The 20733-nt window shown below is 41.3% G+C and overlaps 1 protein-coding gene across 1 annotated transcript in view; it reads left to right on the plus strand.

The window, feature by feature from the left end:
• The window catches only part of LOC114359576 (serine/threonine-protein kinase 10-like), a gene marked incomplete at its 5' end in the record, with an annotated part of 37263 nt that extends 18831 nt beyond the window's left edge, over nucleotides 1-18432 (plus strand). Inside the window, 11 exons of the mRNA XM_028314019.1 lie at nucleotides 747-833; nucleotides 1709-1811; nucleotides 2712-2869; nucleotides 3613-3820; nucleotides 5048-5167; nucleotides 7221-7304; nucleotides 8833-8987; nucleotides 10621-10792; nucleotides 11941-12036; nucleotides 14291-14434; nucleotides 16879-18432. Coding sequence (XP_028169820.1) covers nucleotides 747-833; nucleotides 1709-1811; nucleotides 2712-2869; nucleotides 3613-3820; nucleotides 5048-5167; nucleotides 7221-7304; nucleotides 8833-8987; nucleotides 10621-10792; nucleotides 11941-12036; nucleotides 14291-14434; nucleotides 16879-17760 — 2209 coding nt within the window. The remainder of the gene's footprint in view (nucleotides 1-746; nucleotides 834-1708; nucleotides 1812-2711; nucleotides 2870-3612; nucleotides 3821-5047; nucleotides 5168-7220; nucleotides 7305-8832; nucleotides 8988-10620; nucleotides 10793-11940; nucleotides 12037-14290; nucleotides 14435-16878) is intronic.
• Nucleotides 18433-20733: the final 2301 nt, after the last annotated feature.

A 20733-nucleotide genomic window follows, 5' to 3' on the forward strand; every position in this document is an offset into this window, starting at 1 on the left:
GTTATATTGCAGTCGCAACTGTGCGATGGGCGGCCGTAGTGAGTGTGCGAGCGCGACAGCAATATAATTACGCGCGAGTGATAAGGATGGGTAGCTTGGGGTCATTGGACGAACTTCTATCTGCTCGGTGACAGGACTTTAGGTGCTGATACGCCATCGACATTGAGCTAAAACAAATCCCGAACAATAATAATAATATTTATTCGACAAAATCAGCACTCAAATGGATACAGGTTACACTTACTGTGTAGGTATCTTTAAAGAGTGACTACTGCTTAACTACTCTTAAGCTACTGCTTAACTACTCTTAAGCCTTGTTCCCATTAGACTGCAAAATGCATAAAAAAACATCTTTACCCAACCTATAAATAACTTGCCATCAAGTGAGATAAAGGCCAAGAGTTTTCTCGTCGTGGTAAAAAATATTGTTTTTTTTTACTATTAAAATTGGTCTTAACTCATGCTAAACTCAAATTACCGATATATTTTTGCAAATAATGTAATCACGCTTTGAAAGTCTTTTGAAAGAAAAGTTTACACTTTTACTGCACTCTTTTGGCAGAAAATTGCATCAACATTCTAACACACACTAATTCATACCACACTCACAATCTTGAAAATTATAAATAACTTGAAAAAAACTTGAGATGCGACTCTTAACGCTAAAAATTAAATAACACTCACAATCATCAAGCGCCACTGCAAAAGTAGTCTTAGCTAGCAGCTTATAGAGTGCTTATTCGCAGAGTCAGCACGGACATCCACGAGAACGGCGAAGCTGTGGTGCTGAGGCGGAAGACGCAGGAAGGACAGCCGGTCAACAGGATACAGAGGTATAGTCAAACGATTCTGAAACGTCGAGTGGCTAAAATCGGAACTAATAACCCAGTCAACCCAAAATCGCGCCCTCCTGTAAACCTAGGCGCAGACCACCGATTTTTTGTCGGCCGATAGTTTAGTCGGGCTGTTAATCAGTAGGGGCATGTATGAAAGACAAAATTACACCGATTTGGTTGATTCTTCATACAAATTAAAATCAGGCCCAACTTATCGGCCAACTAAAATCGGTGGTCTGCGCCTAGGCTAAATGTCATAATTATATGGTAGTCCAACGTGGCAAAATCGGAACTAATATTTCAGTATTGATAGTAGCGCCCCTCTGACATGTCATAGCCGAACGGTGAAGGTGTCGGACTGGCCGACTCGTGATCCGAGGAACGCGGGTTCGATCCCTGCCGCCGCTTGACCATTGTGCATATTTAGCTTACCACGCGGTATTAACGGGTTGGAAAAAATCTCAATACCAGTTAAAAGGTTAAGGCAGAGACAACAACCGGTAAACCACCTATAGTCTGGTCCGTGAGCACGTAGAATTTTGTCCAATGACCCCAAGCTACCCATCCTTATCGCTCGCCCGTAATTATGTTGCTGTCGCGCTCGCACACTCACTGCGGGCGCCCGTCGCACAGTCGCGACAGCAATATAATTACGCGCGAGCGATAAGGATGGCTAGCTAGGGGTCATTGGACAAAATTCTACGTGCTCACAGATTGGGCTTTACATAATTATATGGCGTAGTGATACTTTTCGACAAGTCATTTCTTGGCTACAGTAGCTTAAAAACGTAGTTTAAAATTGTGGGTTTGTCTTCAAGACAAACGATTTTAAATTCCATAAATTACGAAAGATTATATTTGTCTGTCTACAGGTCAAAGGAAGACATCCACATGGCCAACCTCAAGAAGAAAACGCGCAAACGGACGAGAAAGTTCGAGATTGATGGCGTCATCGTCACCACCACCACTTCCAAGGTACGGTTACTGCTGAAAAATATGTATAATGAAATACTATCCGTGACATACCGGCACAGCCTGAGACGTCCATCCACAAGGTGGACAGATGACCTCATGAAAGTTGTAGGAGGTCGCTGAATGCCGCTAACAGCTGGTCATTATGGAAATCATTGGGGGAGGCCTATGTTCAGCAGTGGACGTCCTGTGACTGAGATGATGACGTTGATGATTCAGCCACTGCAAGATATATTTTAGTAATCGTCAATACATAGGGGGTGCTCTACCGCTACGCTTGGCGAGACATAGAATTAAAATAAAGTTTTCGATATTACCAATCATTATTAACTGAACTGTCAAAAAGTAACCCATAGATTTTGTATGCAAGCGAATGTCGTTCTGACAGCGCCAAAAAAGTATGTCATTTGGTTGGTTTGGTGGTGAGTTGCGTTTTGACAGCGTCTAAAAAGTATGTCATTTGTGTCATTTGGTTGATGGTGTCAACGACCCTAAGGGCCTTGTCACACTGGCGGATTACAAGCGTTTTTAAAGCGGAGCGGCGACGCAGCGAACAGGCCGCGTGTCTGCGGCGAGGACGTCGCTTTCAAAACGCTTGCAATCCGCCTGTGTGTCAGCTCACTAACTAATGATCATATACATTCGCTCGCGAACCGAACATAGCTCTAACTTTAATTATTATGTTAAAGCGCGGGATGTTGTATACTCGATACATGCTTTATAATATCTTTGGCATTTGACATAAGTTTATATTGTCTGTGGATTCAGGACTTCCTCTTCCTCTTGACCAATGTCGGCATGTAATACGTGTGCTTAGAAATAAACATAAATTACAGTGAATACTCTTTTATTCATATAAAACACGTCTACATTCGTTCATTGTATTAACTTCCAAACTTCCAGGTGATCTGGGGCGACGAAGAGAGCGGTCGCACATGGGACGACCACGCGCTGCGGAAGCAGGAGCTACGAGAGATCAAGATGCTGCAGAAGCAAGAACAGAAGCAGTTCCAGGACCTCAATGCTAAGGAGTTGCAGCTGAGGGAACAGCAGGACAAGAGGTGGGTGACTAAAGATATGCTACACTTATATAGGAACAGATGAAGGTACTTTACTACTGTCGCAGTTGGATTTTAGTGACTAGACATACTGACTGATCCCATCCTGGTGACTAGACTGTAGGCTATTTGCATCCTAGTTACAAGACTTTTCATCCCAGTGACTAGGTATGAAGACTTATTCCATACCAGTGACTACGAATATAGACTTGTTGCATCTCAGTGACAAGACTTGCCGACTAGTTACATCCTAGTTACATGACACACCCGCTAGTAACATCTTGGTGACTAGGAATAAAGACTAATTGCATCCCAGTGACAATACTTACCGACTAGTTGCATCCTAGTGACATGACACCGATTGGCCACCCCAGCGAATAGACATGTAGACTTATTGCATCCTAGTGACTCGACATATCGACGGCTTGCATCCTAGCGACTAGACTTGTCAGGTCGCATCCCAGTCACTATACAGAGAATGGTTGCATTCTTGTGACTAAACGCATCAAATAGTGGCATCCCAGTGACCAGACAACAATCGCACTTCCATACATGCCCATACTGATCAACTACCCGACTAAACTATCGGCCGGCGAGAAATCGATGGTCTGCGCCTAGGCTAACAGCGTATTAAAATGTCGATGGGTTCAACCAGTGTCTAAGTAGCTCAGATGGAAGAACAGTCGACCGAAACGTCGCAGGTTCGATTTTTTCAAGTTATTTAAAACTATTCTTTCTTTTCCCAGGTTCGAAGCCGAGCTAGCCTCACTCGCGCGCGCACACGAAGCGGACTTAGACACGTTAGCGCGCGCGCAACGCGCAGCCGCTGAACGCGCTGAACAACAGCTTGAGATGGAGCTGCGGCACGCCGGCAAGCGGCTGAGAGCGGAGCACGAGCGCGATCTGAGGCACTTCCGCGACACGCTCAAGCAGGAACTGAAGCTGCTCAAGCAGGTATAGTCACATCCCAGCGACCAGGTGCATCTTTGATTTCTCCAGGTTCGAAGCCGAGCTAAAGCCTGGTCTGTGAGTACGTAGAATTTTGTCCAATGACCCCAAGCTACCCATCCTTATTGCTCGCGCGTAATTATGTTGCTGTCGCGCTCGCACACTCACTGCGGGCGCCCGTCGCACAGTCGCGACAGCAATACAATTACGCGCGAGCGATAAGGATGGGTAGCTTGGGGTCATTGGACAAAATTCTACGTGCTCACGGACTAGGCTTTAGCCTCCTTAGCGCGCGCGCACGAAGAAGCAGACCTAGACACGTTAAGCCGCTGAACGCGCTGAACAACAGCTGGAGATGGAGCTGCGGCACGCCGGCAAGCGGCTGAGGGCGGAGCACGAGCGCGATCTGAGGCACTTCCGCGACACGCTCAAGCAGGAGCTGAAGCTGCTCAAGCAGGTACATTTGCATCCCAGCGACTAGTTGCATCCTAGTGACAAGTTGCATCCTAGTGACCAGTTGTATGCCAGTGACTAGTTGCATCCTGGTGACTAGTTACATCCCAGCAACCAAGTACATCCCAGCGACCAGGTGCATCCCAGTGACAAGTTGCATCCTAGTGACTTGTTTGTTACACTAGCTAGTAGTAGCTCCGGCACGCCGGCAAGCGGCTGCGAGCGGAGCACGAGCGCGATCTGAGGCACTTCCGCGACACGCTCAAGCAGGAGCTGAAGCTGCTCAAGCAGGTATAATGTCATAAAAAAGGCTCTGATCACCACGTCAAAGGTACCAGCTTAAAACTAAAAAAAAACCATCCCTGTGACCAGTTACATCCCAGTGACTAGTTGCATCCCAGCGACCAAGTATATCCCAGTGACCGGTTGCATTCCAGTGACAAATCTACAAATGAATTGTGATACAGTAACTTTATTTTGATTTATTTGATTGCCGCTTGCAAAAAGTCGCTGGGCAAAATAAATTTCATACAAAATAAATTTGATAAAATCGATTTGTATGAAAAATAAAATAATTAAAATGAAGATATCAATTTTCTGACTTCACCATACCATTTATATGACAATGTTAACATGGGCTAGTGTCGGCTCATATACCCATTTACCTAACACCCTGTAGATTAACTTGCAACATGTTTAACTTAATGACACGGCATTAGTTCGCTTTTGTACCTTAATTTTTGTATGCAATAAAGATTTCACATAAATAAATGTTTCCAGGAAGTGGAGCTGGTGTCAAAAGACCGTCGCAAGGACACGTACAAGCAGCGACGCACGCGCCTGGACGAAGAGCATGCCGAGAGGGAGAGAGCGTTCGTCGCAAGCTTGGCTGAGGCACAGGTGAGAAATAGATTTAAACGATATTAGACCTTGTCCCCACATACAGGGTGGAAACGTTAAGTGATCACGTACGAGTGATATTGTCGGTGTTGACAAAAATGTTCACAGTTTGTTTTTTTGTTTCTGTATTAGTTAAGGTATACAAGTGTAAATGTTAATGTATGTTTTAAATTCAATAAATTATTTGTATTTGTATTGTATTTGTATCTCATTCGATTATTTCTAAACTATACAAGATATCGGAAAACTGGTTACTGATCTTGAAAGTGCTTCACGAGCTCTATTCAACGGTACCAATAATAGGTTACAGAATTAACTGGATCTATCCGAAAATTTAATGTTTTCAGCCTCCATACTAAATGTATGCCAGCCAAACAATATTAGAAGTATTATTTTTTTATTAAATAATAAACACTTAAAATGAACTCGTAAATTGCTTTCCTATTTAAAATTATTCATGGAAAACATTGGTTTTAGGCTTTACTTGCTATAATTTATCAAGACTTGGGTGCCATGACTGTGGCTGTACTAAATGTATGGAAGCTGGAAACATTGAATTTTCGGATAGATCCAGTTTAATATTTAACCTATTATTGGTACCGTTTGAAAGAGCTTGTGAAGCACTTTCAGAATCAGTAATCAGTTTTTCGATATCTTGTATAGTTTAGAAATAATCGCGTGAGATCACTTAACGTTTCCACCCTGTATATACCCCGTTTTTTGCAAGAACTCAAAGTCAAAGCTTATTCAGTACTTAGGCCTTTTCCAAGGCGCTTATACACGTCCCAAATATACATATTATGTAGCTTTCCCTACCACCACTTCGGGACAACATACGGGCTGGTGCTGAGAGGAAGTGGCGGAAGAAACTCGGTCACTTTTGTCAGCTGGATCCTGCAAAACTATATTGACGTGCGAAAGACCCCTTACTTGGAGGGCCTAATGTGAAAAGTTTTCTTGGTTACCGCCCGCTAATCTCAAGAACTACTGTTTCTGAATTATATAACCATACTACCTATAGTTTAAAACCTTTGTTCATACATAGACTATGCAACACAAAGTTGACCTTCACTGGTTGGGTTTTTATTGGCGGTCAAACTGTAGATCCTGGCTACACAGGAGGGAATTAGAGGTGGTAATAGTATCGTTATGCAACACAAAAATATTTTTTATTATTCGGACTGATTTTTTTACTCGATAATGATATTTTATTCGAACCAGTATAGTCTTTTTCACCTAAGATGATCCGTATGACGTTTCGAGTTTGAAAGATTTAGAGATGTCACATAACTAAACCATAGCGATTTATCTATCGATTTTTTTCGAAGAGTTAGTAAAACCTACTTTTAAAGAAATATTTTGTATAGGTGTCATTTAACAAAAAAACATGTTTTTTTTTTAATTACAAATATTATTGTAACAATTTTTTATTGATAATATTCAAATTTCATGGTTCGTGTTCAAAAAAACGATTCCTAAAAAGTACTGGTTCTGTTTCTTTAAATTAAAAACTATTAATTTATTTTCAATGCGTTTATTAAACTCAATAATCGAAAAATATAGTTGATTTTTGTGATGTTTTTAATAACTAAGTATTCACTGCAATCGATTAATGAACCGCGGAAATAATCGATTTTATTACACAAGTAATACCCCAGCACTAAATCTATTCCGTTTCACACATTGCGTACATTAAATAAAAAATATTTTTACATCGTATTTAATTAAAATATAATCAATAGACTCAGATTTTACTATATATTTCAAGACAAGTAGTTATTTTTTTTATTATATTGCTAATAAAATACAAATATTTTTTCAAAAATATTCTGCATAATATGTAGTATGCGTAATATGGATAATCTTGAAGTGTCATACGGATCATCTTACGTGAAAAAGACTATAGTTCCTGAGATGTTGAAAAAAGAAAGATGTGATTTTTATTAGTCGTCACACGTCAGCTTTTTTATATTGTCAATATAATAAATGTTACCTTTCAGCACATAAATGTGTATATTTAGAAACGTATATTTATCAATACTTTTGTTCACAGGACACGGTCCTCAGGCGCATACACGAGCACCACCGAGAGAGGCAAGCACTGGCCGACCGGCAGTACCTACAGCAGAGACATCAGGTAATACAATTTGTAATAGATATTGAAACTACACAATGGCGGATAACAGACTGTGTTTTATTTTATCTCTCTCCATATTCAAACATCCGATTAGCAAGCTGAAGTGGCAATGGGCAGGGCACATAGTACGCAGAACTGACGGCCGATGGGGCAGCAAGGTTCTGGAATGGAGGCCGCGTACCGGAAAACGCAGCGTGGGACGTCCACCTACAAGGTGGACCGACGACATCGTAAAGGTAGCAGGGAAGCGCTGGACGCAGGCCGCTACCAATCGATCAACGTGGAAAGCATTGGGGGAGGCCTATGTTCAGCAGTGGACGTCCTATGGCTGAAATGATGATGATGATGAAGATATTCAAACATAGGTTACAGAGGCTATGACACTAGGTGGCGCTAGTTTAATTCGTTACACATTATAACACACTCTACTAATTGAATAAAGTAAATACTATTCCAACTAAAACCTAATTTTAAATTAGCCTTCATTTCACGAATAGGATCACCTCTCTTTTGTGTAGTGGACATCTTATTAAAGACAGACTTTTTACGATTTGTCAAACAACGCGATAGATTTTTACAACAAAGGACTAAATATCACGCCATTAGAACAGAATAGAAAGTATTTATTTGACTCAAAACAGGTTACATTTACAAGTATTAGGTAACGGATTCATTTATTTTAAAGATACTAAGAAAGTTAACCTCAAAGCGACTAAAGGAGAAGAGAACATCAGGCCTCCCCAACCCGTCTGGTCAGTGTGGGGAGTGTAGGCCAAATCCTTCATTTGCCTCTAATACATTAGAAATGATTGTGTTCCTGCAGTGGAGACTTGATGACATAATTTCGCGTTTGAGACCCGTTACTTAACATACTCGTTTTTAAAAATTCATGTACATTCATGGAAGACAAGGGTTTTGGCATTACGTGCTACGATACCATGCTGAGTGGTCCACCTTTTCAGTATCATCAGGCCTGTTCATCTCCGCGAGTTTACATCGAAAACAAAACACGCACGATGGCCCACCTACAGGATACTATTCGACAAGGCCTCACATACGAGCGAACATTGACTCACGCACGCGTATTCTTGTGTATGATGGAAGAAAATAAAGAAAATGGTGTACTAAATACTGTGCAGTATTTAACTGCCTAAATAATAATAAAACACAGAATGTACTTTTAAGTTGCCTCAAGACACTGAGAGGTAAATAAGTAGTTCATGATAATTTATGCTAAATCATGTATTTCCTCCGTCATTTTCCGCAGTTTGGCACCTCACGTCACATCATTTTACCGAAGTCAGCCCTATAGCTTCGGCGCAGTGCCGATCACTGACGTTTGTCAACAATGGTGCTTGACTCTTGAGACAGGCTAAATTACACCATATTGTTAATGACATTGAGCATACATTTTTTAAAATAACTTCGCGAAGTAAAACTTCTGTACGTAGTACTTATTATTATTCTGTGGTATCATGTGTAATTTTAATTTTATATTTAAATTGTTATAAAATATCTATTTCCCCAGATAATGCGTACCCGCGAGGCAGCGCTATGGGAGTTAGAAGAGAAGCAAATCCACGAGCGACATCAGTTGGCCAAGCGGCAGCTAAAGGACGAATTCCTGCTGCGACGCCATCAGATGCTGGTCCGGCACGATAAGGAGCTGGATCAGATCAAGAGGTTGGTTTATACTGGTTTTGATTGGTTTATACTGGTTTGATAGCGACACCAGTTGGCCAAGCGGCAGCTAAAGGACGAATTCCTGCTGCGACGCCATCAGATGCTGGTCCGGCACGATAAGGAGCTGGATCAGATCAAGAGGTTGGTTTATACTGGTTTTGATTGGTTTATACTGGTTTGATAGCGACACCAGTTGGCCAAGCGGCAGCTAAAGGACGAATTCCTGCTGAGACGCCATCAGATGCTAGTCCGGCACGATAAGGAGCTGGATCAGATCAAGAGGTTGGTTTATACTGGTTTAGATTGGTTTATACTGGTTTGATAGCGACATCAGTTGGCCAAGCGGCAGCTAAAGAAGAATTCCTGCTGCGACGCCATCAGATGCTGGTCCGGCACGATAAAGAACTGGATCAGATCAAGAGGTCAGTTTATACTGGTTTTTGTAGACTCGAAAGACTTCAAAGCTTAAGGAATTTGGGTGACGGACGTAAGTCTTGCCTCTGTGTAAGAGAGTGGAGTGAGGTTTCGTAGCCGTAAGCGAGCTAAAAATGTACGAATAGAATTGACATTCTTCAGTAGAAAGAGAGTTCCGAACTACACTGGTCATCACAAAAATCGGCCCACCTACGTTTTACAGGAAAACTCGTTTTACTGACACAATGGTGCCCCAACAATATTGGTGTTATTTGAAAGCCCAATAAATATCCTTAAAGAAAAACACGTTTAATTTCCTAATAAAAGATTAACATATACAATAAATGTGACTTGAAAAACTTGAAAAAAGACCTCACTTTGGGCTCACCTCTGGGATCAATAGACCAATTTTTATGGTTATAAACCCAAATAATGATCTCACGAGTCCTCTTTAACAGATGGATAGCGATAAATCCCAACTTAACAGTTTTATAGCAATAAAAGTTGGCTCAAGCGTAACTACCTATTTTTTGAAGAAGTGACTCTGGATTCTTCTACAGACACATTTTTGGGGTAAAAACCTTTCCTTTAATGAAATGAAGTTTAGAACTAGGCTTTTAAATGGTAATATAGTATAGTAATATTGGTGGGAAGTGGGGATGCATACGTTTGAAAGTGCTTGTCGCGGGTGGGTCGATTTTTATGATGACCAGTGTAGTTTACGAAATCACACAAAACTGGCAAGCTGAGCGGGGAACCAAATGACTCGCGTATGGAAAAATGTTCATACTTTGATTAGTCAAATTTTGATTGCGAAGTGTGATACGCGAGGTTAGCCTCGCGTATCAAAAAACACGCATACTTTCTCGCACAGCTCGGCTATTTCTATGTCCGTGGGCAGACATAGCTCGTAACTTCTCTCTCGTCTCTTCTCTCCGCCTGGCTGTTCACCAATGCCTCTCCGCATTGGTGAACAGCCAGGCGGAGAGGAGAAATGTTTTGAATAACCAATCAGATTTCATTCTGTCAATTTCATTAAATCTGAATGACATTTGATTGATTGTTCAAAATCTTTCTGCACTTCGCCTTGATGAAAACCGGGCCTTAGTTAAACTACGAAGTTGACTGAAATTAATCGAAATAAGATTCGATCGAGAAGACACGTCCATTTCATAAGACCATCATCAAGTCATAACAAAAGCCTTTCTTATCATTGCAGGAAGAACGCCCGCAAAGAAGAGGAGTTAGCCAAGTGCCAAGCGCTCGAAAAGCGATCGCTGCCGAAACGGATCCGGGCGGAACAGAAAGCGAGAGAGATGATGTTCCGCGAGTCGCTTCGTATTTCGGCCGCGCCGCCGTCGCAGGAAGACGACCGCGAGAGGCTCAAGAAGGTAGGTTTATTGGCTCCTAGTATTAAGTCACTCAGTGTCCGGGCGGAACAAGGCGATAGAGATTATGTTCCGCGATAGAGATGGTGTTCCGCGAGAGACTCAAGAAGGACTCTTGGCTCCCAGCATTAGGTCACTAGTGACCGGGCGGAACAGAAAGCGAGAGAGATGATGTTCCGCGAGTCGCTGCGCATATCGGCCGCGCCGCCGTCGCAAGAGGACGACCGCGAGAGGCTCAAGAAGGTAGGACTCTTGGCTCCCAGCATTAGGTCACTAGTGTCCGGGCGGAACAGAAAGCGAGAGAGATGATGTTCCGCGAGTCTCTACGCATATCGGCCGCGCCGCCGTCGCAGGAGGACGACCGCGAGAGGCTCAAGAAGGTAGGACTCTTGGCTCCCAGCATTAGGCCAGTCAGTGTCCGGGCGGAACAAGTGAGAGAGATAATGTTCCGCGAGTCGCTGCGCATATCAGCCGCGCCGCCGTCGCAGGAGGACGACCGCGAGAGGCTCAAGAAGGTAGGTTTATTGGCTCCTAGCATTAAGTCACTCAGTGTCCGGGCGGAACAAGGCGATAGAGATGATGTTCCGCGAGAGACTCAAGAAGTTAGGACCCTTGGCTCCCGTCGTCAGTTCACTCAGTGTCCAGGCGGAACACAAAGCGAGAGAGATGATCAAAAAATCTAAATCAAAAGTATTTATTCAGTTTAGACCACAAGTGGCACTTATGAACGTCAAAATTATTATAGAAAATAATAAAAAAGAAAAGTTAGCCCTTATGGGGCACTTTACATGTCTCCTTATCATTTGGGCCCTACCAGCGCTTCGAGACAAACATATGGCAAGTGCTGAGAAGAAACGCCGGAACAAACTCACGATGTTCCGCGAGTCGAGTTTTATTTAACCCACGGAGGAAACACCGTATCGCCTATCGCGAGCTGTCAATGACTTTTACGCGCTGTCAACCGCGAGCCGAGGCGTTTACTTTACGGTGCGGATAAGCGTACTTTATAGAATACTGACCGCCTCGAGTTGATACGGTTACGATCCCTTTCTTGGTCGATAAATGTGCTACGTTTTTAATTTGTTATTTTTGGCCCATCTCCACTATCCTTTTCAACTGTGACAGTAGATAATATTCCAAAATTGTTACAGTTTAAGGAGAGCGAACAGCGCCGCTACCGTTCGGAACAGCAACGGTTGAACACCAAGCACACGAAGGCGAGGGAGGAACTGAAGGCAGCTGGAGAGGTATGATATCTCATTTTGTTTTCTGTTTTCTGAATAAAGAAAAATAAAATAAAATAAAATTCTTAGCGAGTTCGCGCACTCCTGGCACACAATCAAGCGAAATTATGAGAAGAAGTGAAAGAAAGAAAGAAAATAACTTTATTTTGGCAACAACAAATTCGGGCAACATAGACATACACACAAAAAAATAATAACTAAGTTGCCAAAAAAGGTCACCCACTCAGTAATATCTAGACAGTGTGACTGCCAAGACACTGATTTTCAGTGGGTGCCTTTTGCAGCGCTATACAAAAAAAGAAAGAAATTAGAAGAAAAAATGACATTTATCAACGATAGCAGCCCGACGCGAAGTACCGTATTTGTGGTGTCAAGCCCCAGAAGGGGGAGAATAGATATGTTTCCTGGGTCAAAAACCAAGAGTTTTAATTAGTCCGTCAGTTAACTTATCAAAAAATACTCTACACGTATTTTTCACTTTTTCAAACTAATGAAAATTTAAAGAGATAAAGCGCGCCAAAGTTCATAAGAAGAGGCCCGTGACGTCAATGCGTGCATAAAAGTGCCGCACGTTGTGACGTCGTGCGGAACTTCAACGCACCAGTACTATATAATTATTTGTTAGATTGACAAATAAAAATGTGTCCAATATTTTTTGATATTAACATGACGGACTAAAAAAAATTTTTTAGGAATTTAAACTAGCCGATTGACTATGAGAAGGGACATGGATCAGAGAAAAGACAATGCCGGAAATTGGCGTCTTTTTTTTTTCGCGCGGCCATCGACCTAACCTTGTTTTTTGATTACAAAATAGTGTAATAAACCAAACTTACTATGACATGTATACCTCTAAACTCAGTCTGAACTGAGTTACGAGCATTAGAAGTTTGATGATTTTCATACTAAATTTGCTTTTTGCGCGCAAGTTTTGTAAGAAATTGCAACAAAATAGTGACATTGTATGTGTAAACAAACAATACCATCCATTATAGGCTCCAGACATCAGTATGGAGCAGAATCAGCGCAATAAAAAAATAGCGCAATATTTTGTTGCAATTTCTTACAAAACTTGCGCTCAAAAAGCTAAATCTAGTATGAAAATCATCCAACTTCTAATGCCCGTAACTCAGTTCAGACTGAGTTTAGAGGTATACATGTCATAGTAAGTTTGGTTTATTACACTATTTTGTAATCAAAAAACAAAGTTTGGTCGATGGCCGCGCGAAAAAAAAAAGACGCCACCTTCCATACAAAATCTGGCATTGCCATTTGTAGGGAGTCAAGCAAAGCGCCCGGGAAAAGAGCCCAGAGCAAGTACCCGCGCGCTCTCCCGAGATTCGGTTCGTACGCCGTGAGGCAGGAACAACCATGGGTGGTGGTGGGTTGATCTCATTCTTAGAGCCCTTATTCACAAACGATGCTTGCTTAAGTGAAGCAGCTAATTGAACGCACAGCGTTGAATAGAGTTCTGTGATTTGCTGATGGTTCGTGTGCCACCCTGTGCGTCCACGCGCACTGTGAGACCTCATAGTAATGTTTGTGAATACGCGCGTTAGACCTCTTTCCCACGGCGATCCAGTTTAGCGGGATCCCGCAAAAATAATTTCAAACAAATAAAAAATAATTCCAAAATTCGAACAAATCTATTGCGAGACACTGTAAACGAGTTCGTTGGATGTTAGTATTAAAACACGTATACTGCTAAACGGGATCCTACAAAAAAATCCTACAAAATACAAGTTCCTGCAAAAAATTGTTTTCAGTCATCTATCTCCACTATCTCCCACTTTGCAAAGGAGGGAAATCAATCCGTAACTTCTAACTCTTCCTATATGTTCCTGTTAACTTCATTGCAGGTCCATTTCCCCAGGGACAAACTTAATCTTCACTGGTTGGGTTATTGTCAGCCTAAAGAGGCTTCTAAATTCTAAAGAGAATTTAGCAAGATTATGTACATGTGTTTGTTCCGGCGTTTCTTCTCAGCACTTGCCATATGTTTGTCTCGAAGCGCTGGTAGGGCCCAAAAGATAAGGAGACATGTAAAGTGCCCCATAAGGTCTACCTTTTCTTTTTTTATTATTTTCTATTGACGTTCATAAGTGCCACTTGTGGTCTAAACTGAATAAATATTTTTGATTTTGATTTTTTGATTTTACAGTCAGCGTCAAATAGTTCGTGACACTCAGCTGTAGTCTCAGTGCTGAGAGTTAGGTTTCAATTCTACACTATTTTATCTATTTAATAATTTCTCCAGGCGTTACTGCGCGAACTGGAGCAGTACCAGAACGAGAAGCGCAAGGCTCTGATGAACCACGAGACCAACAAGATGAAGGCGGTGGAGGAGCGCTACTCCGCCGAGCTGAAGGAGTGGCGCGCCACCCTTGGAGACAGGAAGCTGGTGAGTTTTTATGGTTTTACAGCACAGGACCTAAAAATGAACCTTGCGGGACACCTTTTGGAGGACCCAAAATAGTACCTTGGGTGACACCCTAAAGTATGTGACCTAGTAAGGTACCTTGCGGGACACCTCTTGGTGTACCCAAAATAGTACCTTGGGTGACACCTTAAGTACAGCACCTAATATGGTACCTTGCAGGACTCCTTTTGTTGCACCCAAAATGGTGCCTTGCACAACACCAATGGACTCAGCACAGTTCCCTAGCTACCACTTAATCAAAAATCTGAGTGATAGCGAAAAGAAAAAAATCCTATTTACGTACTGTCATATTGTATTATAATTTTTGATGTGCGTAAAGCATGATTGTGTATTAAATTATTTTAAGCCCCTATCAAATGTTGGTGAACAGTTTTGTCATATCTTTGACTTCTAGGATTTTTGCATTTGAGAGATATCAATGAAGTCTATCTTGTTAGCGCTCACCAGTTGGCTCTACTGTAGAGTAAGGTCAATCACCAGTGGTGCCAACTGTTAAGTATACGATAGCCCTGACTACGATATAACCATAGCCTTTGGCTTCTTATACACGCTAAGAAATTTCACCGTGTCCACCGCAGACAAGACAAGAATTTCGTCGGACTTAGCTACGAAATTTTTTTTATCACAACACGGCAGATATTTGACCACAATCGCACCTGGTGTTAAGTGTTTATTCACTCTCGCCTTGAAAAGGCCGGGATCATAGTGTTTGTCTCACACGTGTCGTATCTAGCGTAGAGAAGAATTATTTCTTGGTCAGCGCCGGAGCAATGTACATTGTACACTCTGCACGGTTCGTGTGTAGAAACGACACGAATTCTTGCGGAAGCCCGGCGACTTTTCTTAGCGTGTAAAAGCGGCCTGTCGCTATAAATAAAATTTGTGATCCTATGAAATACAAAATTGTTCACCAACATTCCAGCATGCTGAGCGCATGAGCAACTAATGGTATAGCATGCTTCGCTTGGTGTCTACTTACCGGTGGCGGTCTTGCCTTTGCCATGGTTTTACTGAAGTTTCAATGTAGCATATTAATTTCTTTTATTTCGCTTGCCTTATGGACGTGTTACTGTAGCATCAAATTCTCGATTAATTTTGTCGTTTTAACCACTGAATGTTGTCTATTTTAGTGAAATGTAAATAAAAAAGACAAATCTGTATATTTCTTGCTTGTTTCGGAATTGTTTCTTCAATTTGCCCTTAAAGTTTAGAAAGAGTGCGTCAACGCTTTACGCGTTGGGCTCGCATTTTTAGTTTCAAAACAAATCAAATAAATAAATTCAGTACTTAGGCCCCTTCCAGGGCGCTTATACACGTTTCATTTTATTTGTTAATATATTTTAGGCTTTTGATTTATTGTGTATTAAATGATTTGATATTTACGGGCAGTCGAATAATAGATTTTTTTTATCGACTTGAAACGAAGTAGTTTATACTTCTAAATATTGCCGATAGATGGAGTGAAACGGTCAGTTGCAAGGTCAGCGTCAATATTTCGTGACACCCAAAGTGACCAAAAAGTTCGCAACACGTCTCAAATTGAAATAAGGTTGTGTTCAATTTTGGCTACTTTGGGTGACACAAACTATTTGACGCTGTCTGTACAATACTCGTCTTTAAAGCAATCTAAATAAAAACACTTGTCCAATAACTGATAATGATTCTAAAAACTAGTTTTTATGAATAGAAATGACAATGAAACCATGGCAGAGAGCTGTGGTTGAAACAAGCAGAGATTTCGGTACACTGCTTCTCTAAAACTGCTTTTTACTTATTAGCGTCACAAAGAATGTGTGATTCTCTTATTGCATCCTTTTTTGGTGTACATTTCGATCAAAATTGTTTTCAGCGTGAAAACACGATGTTTTTGTCGTGTACTTTTGTTTATTTTTTTTATTCCGCGGTTAGTTTCCCCATTGGAAACCAAAAAAATTGTTGAAGTTGTGTAATATCGTTTGTACTTTTTTACCAATAGGGAATATGCATGAGAACTATTTTTTGACTAACAGATTTTTCACAAAACGGTTGTCGGTGAGTTTTCCTATACACACAAAAGCATCCAAATGTCGCGCTTTTTTTTTCAGAGTTTCATATATTTCACATGCAGTCGCGCGTTTTGAATATGTCCCACCGCATGTGGATAGAATGTATGAAGTATTTCACAATATCTCTAGTTTCTAACAATCGCGCGAGTAAAAACGCGTCATCTTGACCAGATCACAGAATTAAAGCGTACAGATATCAATTTATAGACCATGTAGACTCATTAAAAACAGTCATGCATATTCCCTATCAGAACTAACGAATCCCCCACCCGTCTCTCCTCGTTTCAACCAAAATCCCCAAAGCGTTCATGTCTGTGCCGTCCCGAGCCACGCTCGTCTAACGCGGCCGTTTCTATGCAGACCCTCATAAATCTCTTCGCGAAACACCTCGACGACCACGAGAAGAAGTTCGGAAAGCCTATCCAGGACCGAGGACTGTACCTCGACGCGCCATGGCCGAAGAACGTACTGCAACATGTATTAAGCGCTTACCACCAGAGAACATCACTTATAGGGTCCCTAACCCGCTCCAGAACGAGCCTCAACTTCTTGTCGGCTGCGAACACCCCTAACATGGAACGCAGAAGGAGCATAAGTCCAAACTCTGAACGAGCTACCAAATCCGCCGCGACCAGCGCTTATAACACACACAAAAGGGGCAAACTGACCAAGATGCAGAAATACGGGTCGACTTCAAACTTGAAATTGGTGTCAGAGAAGATATCAGGATTCTCCGTCTTTAGTGGCGCAGACGACATTAAGAGAAACCCGATCATGGCTTACGGAGACGTCCCGAAAGAAATCGAAGAAGAACCGAGACGCAGCATCGAAAGATCCAAGCCTGTTGACAGAGTGATCGGTGCGAAGAAAATCAACAGACAGAGTTTATCTGAGAATCTGTTCAAACAACTGAACGTGGAGAGCGATCCTGGGATGAAGAGGAGCATCTCACAGCTCAGTTTGAAGCAGGACATAGCCTTGGAAGCGGTCATGATCGACTTGCCGTCAGTGGAAAGCAGCAGATACAACACTATGAAAAGTAACAGCACTTTTGGGACGATATCACGTGATGGAAGCGAGACAGACGATGGTGAAACAAAACACTTCAGCCGGTGGGGGCCGGTGCGAGGTTCCAACAGCTACTCGGACCACCCTAGCGTGCCTGTCAGTCAGCTGTCAACGCTGAACTTAAAAACTATAGCCACAGACAAAACAGAGGAACCGGGCGATTCCAATGTCTAAATAGTTGCAGAGGCCAATCGATTGATAAGTAGGCACAATACAGTTTGTAAAGCCAGCTAAAATCAGCGAGAACTAGATGTTCATTACTATTTCTAGGAACAGAGGGCGATTCCTATGTCTATATTGTAGTGTAGGTACAATACAGTTTATAAAACATATATTATGATGACCGAGGGCTAGGGTGTGTCACTATTAAAATTTTTGATGTATTTTGTATTTCGTGACTTAAAAAGAATAGTTACTAATATGTACACTCAGCGTCAAAAATTCGTAACACCCAAATAGGCTAAAAAGTTGTCAACTTTATTCCAAATTGTAACAAAGACGTGTTTAGAACTTTTTGGCTACTTTTTGTGACACGAACTATTTAACGCTGACTGTACGTGTGAAATGCTTGTTGCTCATTGATATGCTTCCGTGTTAGAAAAATAAGGTTAAACGAACTCAGAACTTGTCAGAATAATATTTGCCAATCAGTATTCAATTGGTCACATTTTTATATTCCTCAATTATGCCAAAGCAATGGCTTCCTGCAGTATTATTAGAGTGCAAAGGGATTGCATTATTTTTAAATATAAATGTTCTAAAATGCCAAAACTTTAAAGTTACACTTACCCCGTATTCACAAACCATGCTTGCTATCGAACGCACAGCGTTGAATAGAGCTCTGTGATTGGTTCGTGTGTCACCCTGTGCGTTCACGCGCACTGTGAGACCTCATAGTAATGTTTGTGAATACAGGCGTATTATTAATAATTGCCATTAAAAATATTTATAAGATTACAATAATATTGACACAGAAGGGCTGAAAAATTAGGCATAAAACGAATAAGTGACCGTTCTGTAAGATTAGTCTTTATGATGCTATCTAGTGTTGCCATGTTCGTTGATTATTGAACTGGCAATTCCAATTTTAAAATTAGGTAATTTAAGATTTTAAACATTCCATTTGGTATAAATTGTGTTTCGCGGGGTGCATAGGGCCTGACTGGTCTTGTCAGTTGTCAATTAAATTAAGGCTAGGAGCAGACCATAGATTTTTCGTCGGCCGATAGTTTAATCGGGCAGTTGATCAGTATGAACATGTATGGAAGTGCGCACATTACACCGATTTGATTTGGCCGATTCTTCGGGCCCAACTATCGGCCAACTAAAAATCGGTGGTCTGCGCTTAGGCTAAGTGCTTAAAAAATTCGAAAGCCGATACGGGCTATGTGTAGTTTAGTATTTTAATTATTATAGTTAGTAGTGTTGGTTTTGGTACTTGTAAACATGAAAAGAAATATAACGTTCGAATCAACATCACCTCAGCGATTTTACAATAAAATCTTATAGTTATAATCAATACTGGCGGCCGCCTGCGACTTCGTACGCGTGGATCCTGTTTTACCCCCTTAGGGGCTGAATTTTGCAAAATCCCGTCTTAGTCAGCATCTACGTTCTAAAGGAACCCCTATGCAAAATTGGACTTCTGGCACTTGTAGTTTCTGAGATTTCGTGATGAGTGAGTGAGTCAGTCAATCTGAGTCAATCAAACCTTTCGCTTTTATAAATATAGATATGTATTCAAAAGTTGTGTGCAGTTTTTCGTTGTAAAAACTATCCACACACTTGGTGAATAACATAAATAAATATTATGTTAGATACATCACAAATGTTTTCATATGCAGTTCTTTAGCTGAAAGTCAGTTATTGAAAAATAATACTTTTTTGTAGGCCCTTTCAAGCCACTTACACACGTCCCAAATACTAATTTTTCAAATAAGTCTAACCGCCTCTGTGGTCTAGTGGTTAGACCACCTGCTTCAGATGCAGAGGGCCCGGGTTCGATTCCCAGTGGGGGCAGAATTTTCTGTTCGGTTTGGTTGGTGGTAGGGCTTGTTCCAAGTCCGCCTGGCTAGCTACTACCATCTTACCTAAGTCTGTCGCCATAACAACAATGTTAACAGCATTGTTGTGTTCCGGCAGTTAGAGGTAAGATTGCCAGTTCCTCTGTGGTTGAGGATTCCGGGTGAAGTTCGCTTCCACCTTCGGCCTGATCATCACTTACCATCAGGTGAGATACAGGCCAAGAGCTTCCTCGTTGTGGATAAAAAAAGTCCTTTAAAAAGGCCGTAACATGTATTATTCCTGTTTCTACTTCGTCTATTTGTTTGCTCTCTCTTTCGTCTATTTGTTTCGCTAATTCTACCTCACTGTCACAGCAGTCCTCTGTTTCCTTGCAATTCATAAAATTCAGCCGTTAATTCTTCACATTTAGCTATGCGCTGTTAAAGGCAATTTTTCCCTTATTTGGACGGTAGTGAAGGTTTGAAATTGTACATTCTCTAAAATATTTTTATATTGATTCAATTTTGTTAACCTTCCCTTAATAGAACTCGGTTTTCTAACTAATTTATCAAATTCCCCCGACATCATTTAAATTTTGCTACGAATTACCAAATTGCAAGAAAGGATGCTGTGATAAGCTTGCCCTACCACCACTTCGGGACATATGGGCTGGTGCTGAGAAGTGGCGGAACAAACTCAGTCTTTAATCGGTCTCTAATTAAACATCATTTCAGCCATAAGACTTCCACTGCCAGGGCCGGATCGTGAATTTGTGGGGCCCTGGGCTGAAACTACTTGGGGGCCTATCTTAATAGGGCCTGTCAAAAAATTTTTGAGTTTTTTTTTTTATTTTTTTTCTACCAATTACTTCTTGTAATGAAAACGTAATAACTTTTAAACTAAGAGGTATATCCTGATAAAATAAAAACAGTAATAATTCTAAATAACAGGTGATACTAAAAATACATAAAATACCCAGAAAATGCCAACAAATAATAAAAAAATATACTTTTTGAAAAAAATCTGCTTTTAAATTCGTGTTTTTTTGGTTATTTGATAAATTTCTTCAAAAAATGCCCCCATAACAGGTGGTTTTTATTACTTTGTATTATTCTCTATCGTATTAATTTTGTAAAACCAAAA

The sequence above is a fragment of the Ostrinia furnacalis genome, unplaced genomic scaffold (assembly GCF_004193835.3).
Source record: "Ostrinia furnacalis isolate ACB-3 unplaced genomic scaffold, ASM419383v2 OfSCF4492, whole genome shotgun sequence".
Taxonomy (NCBI): domain Eukaryota; kingdom Metazoa; phylum Arthropoda; class Insecta; order Lepidoptera; family Crambidae; genus Ostrinia; species Ostrinia furnacalis.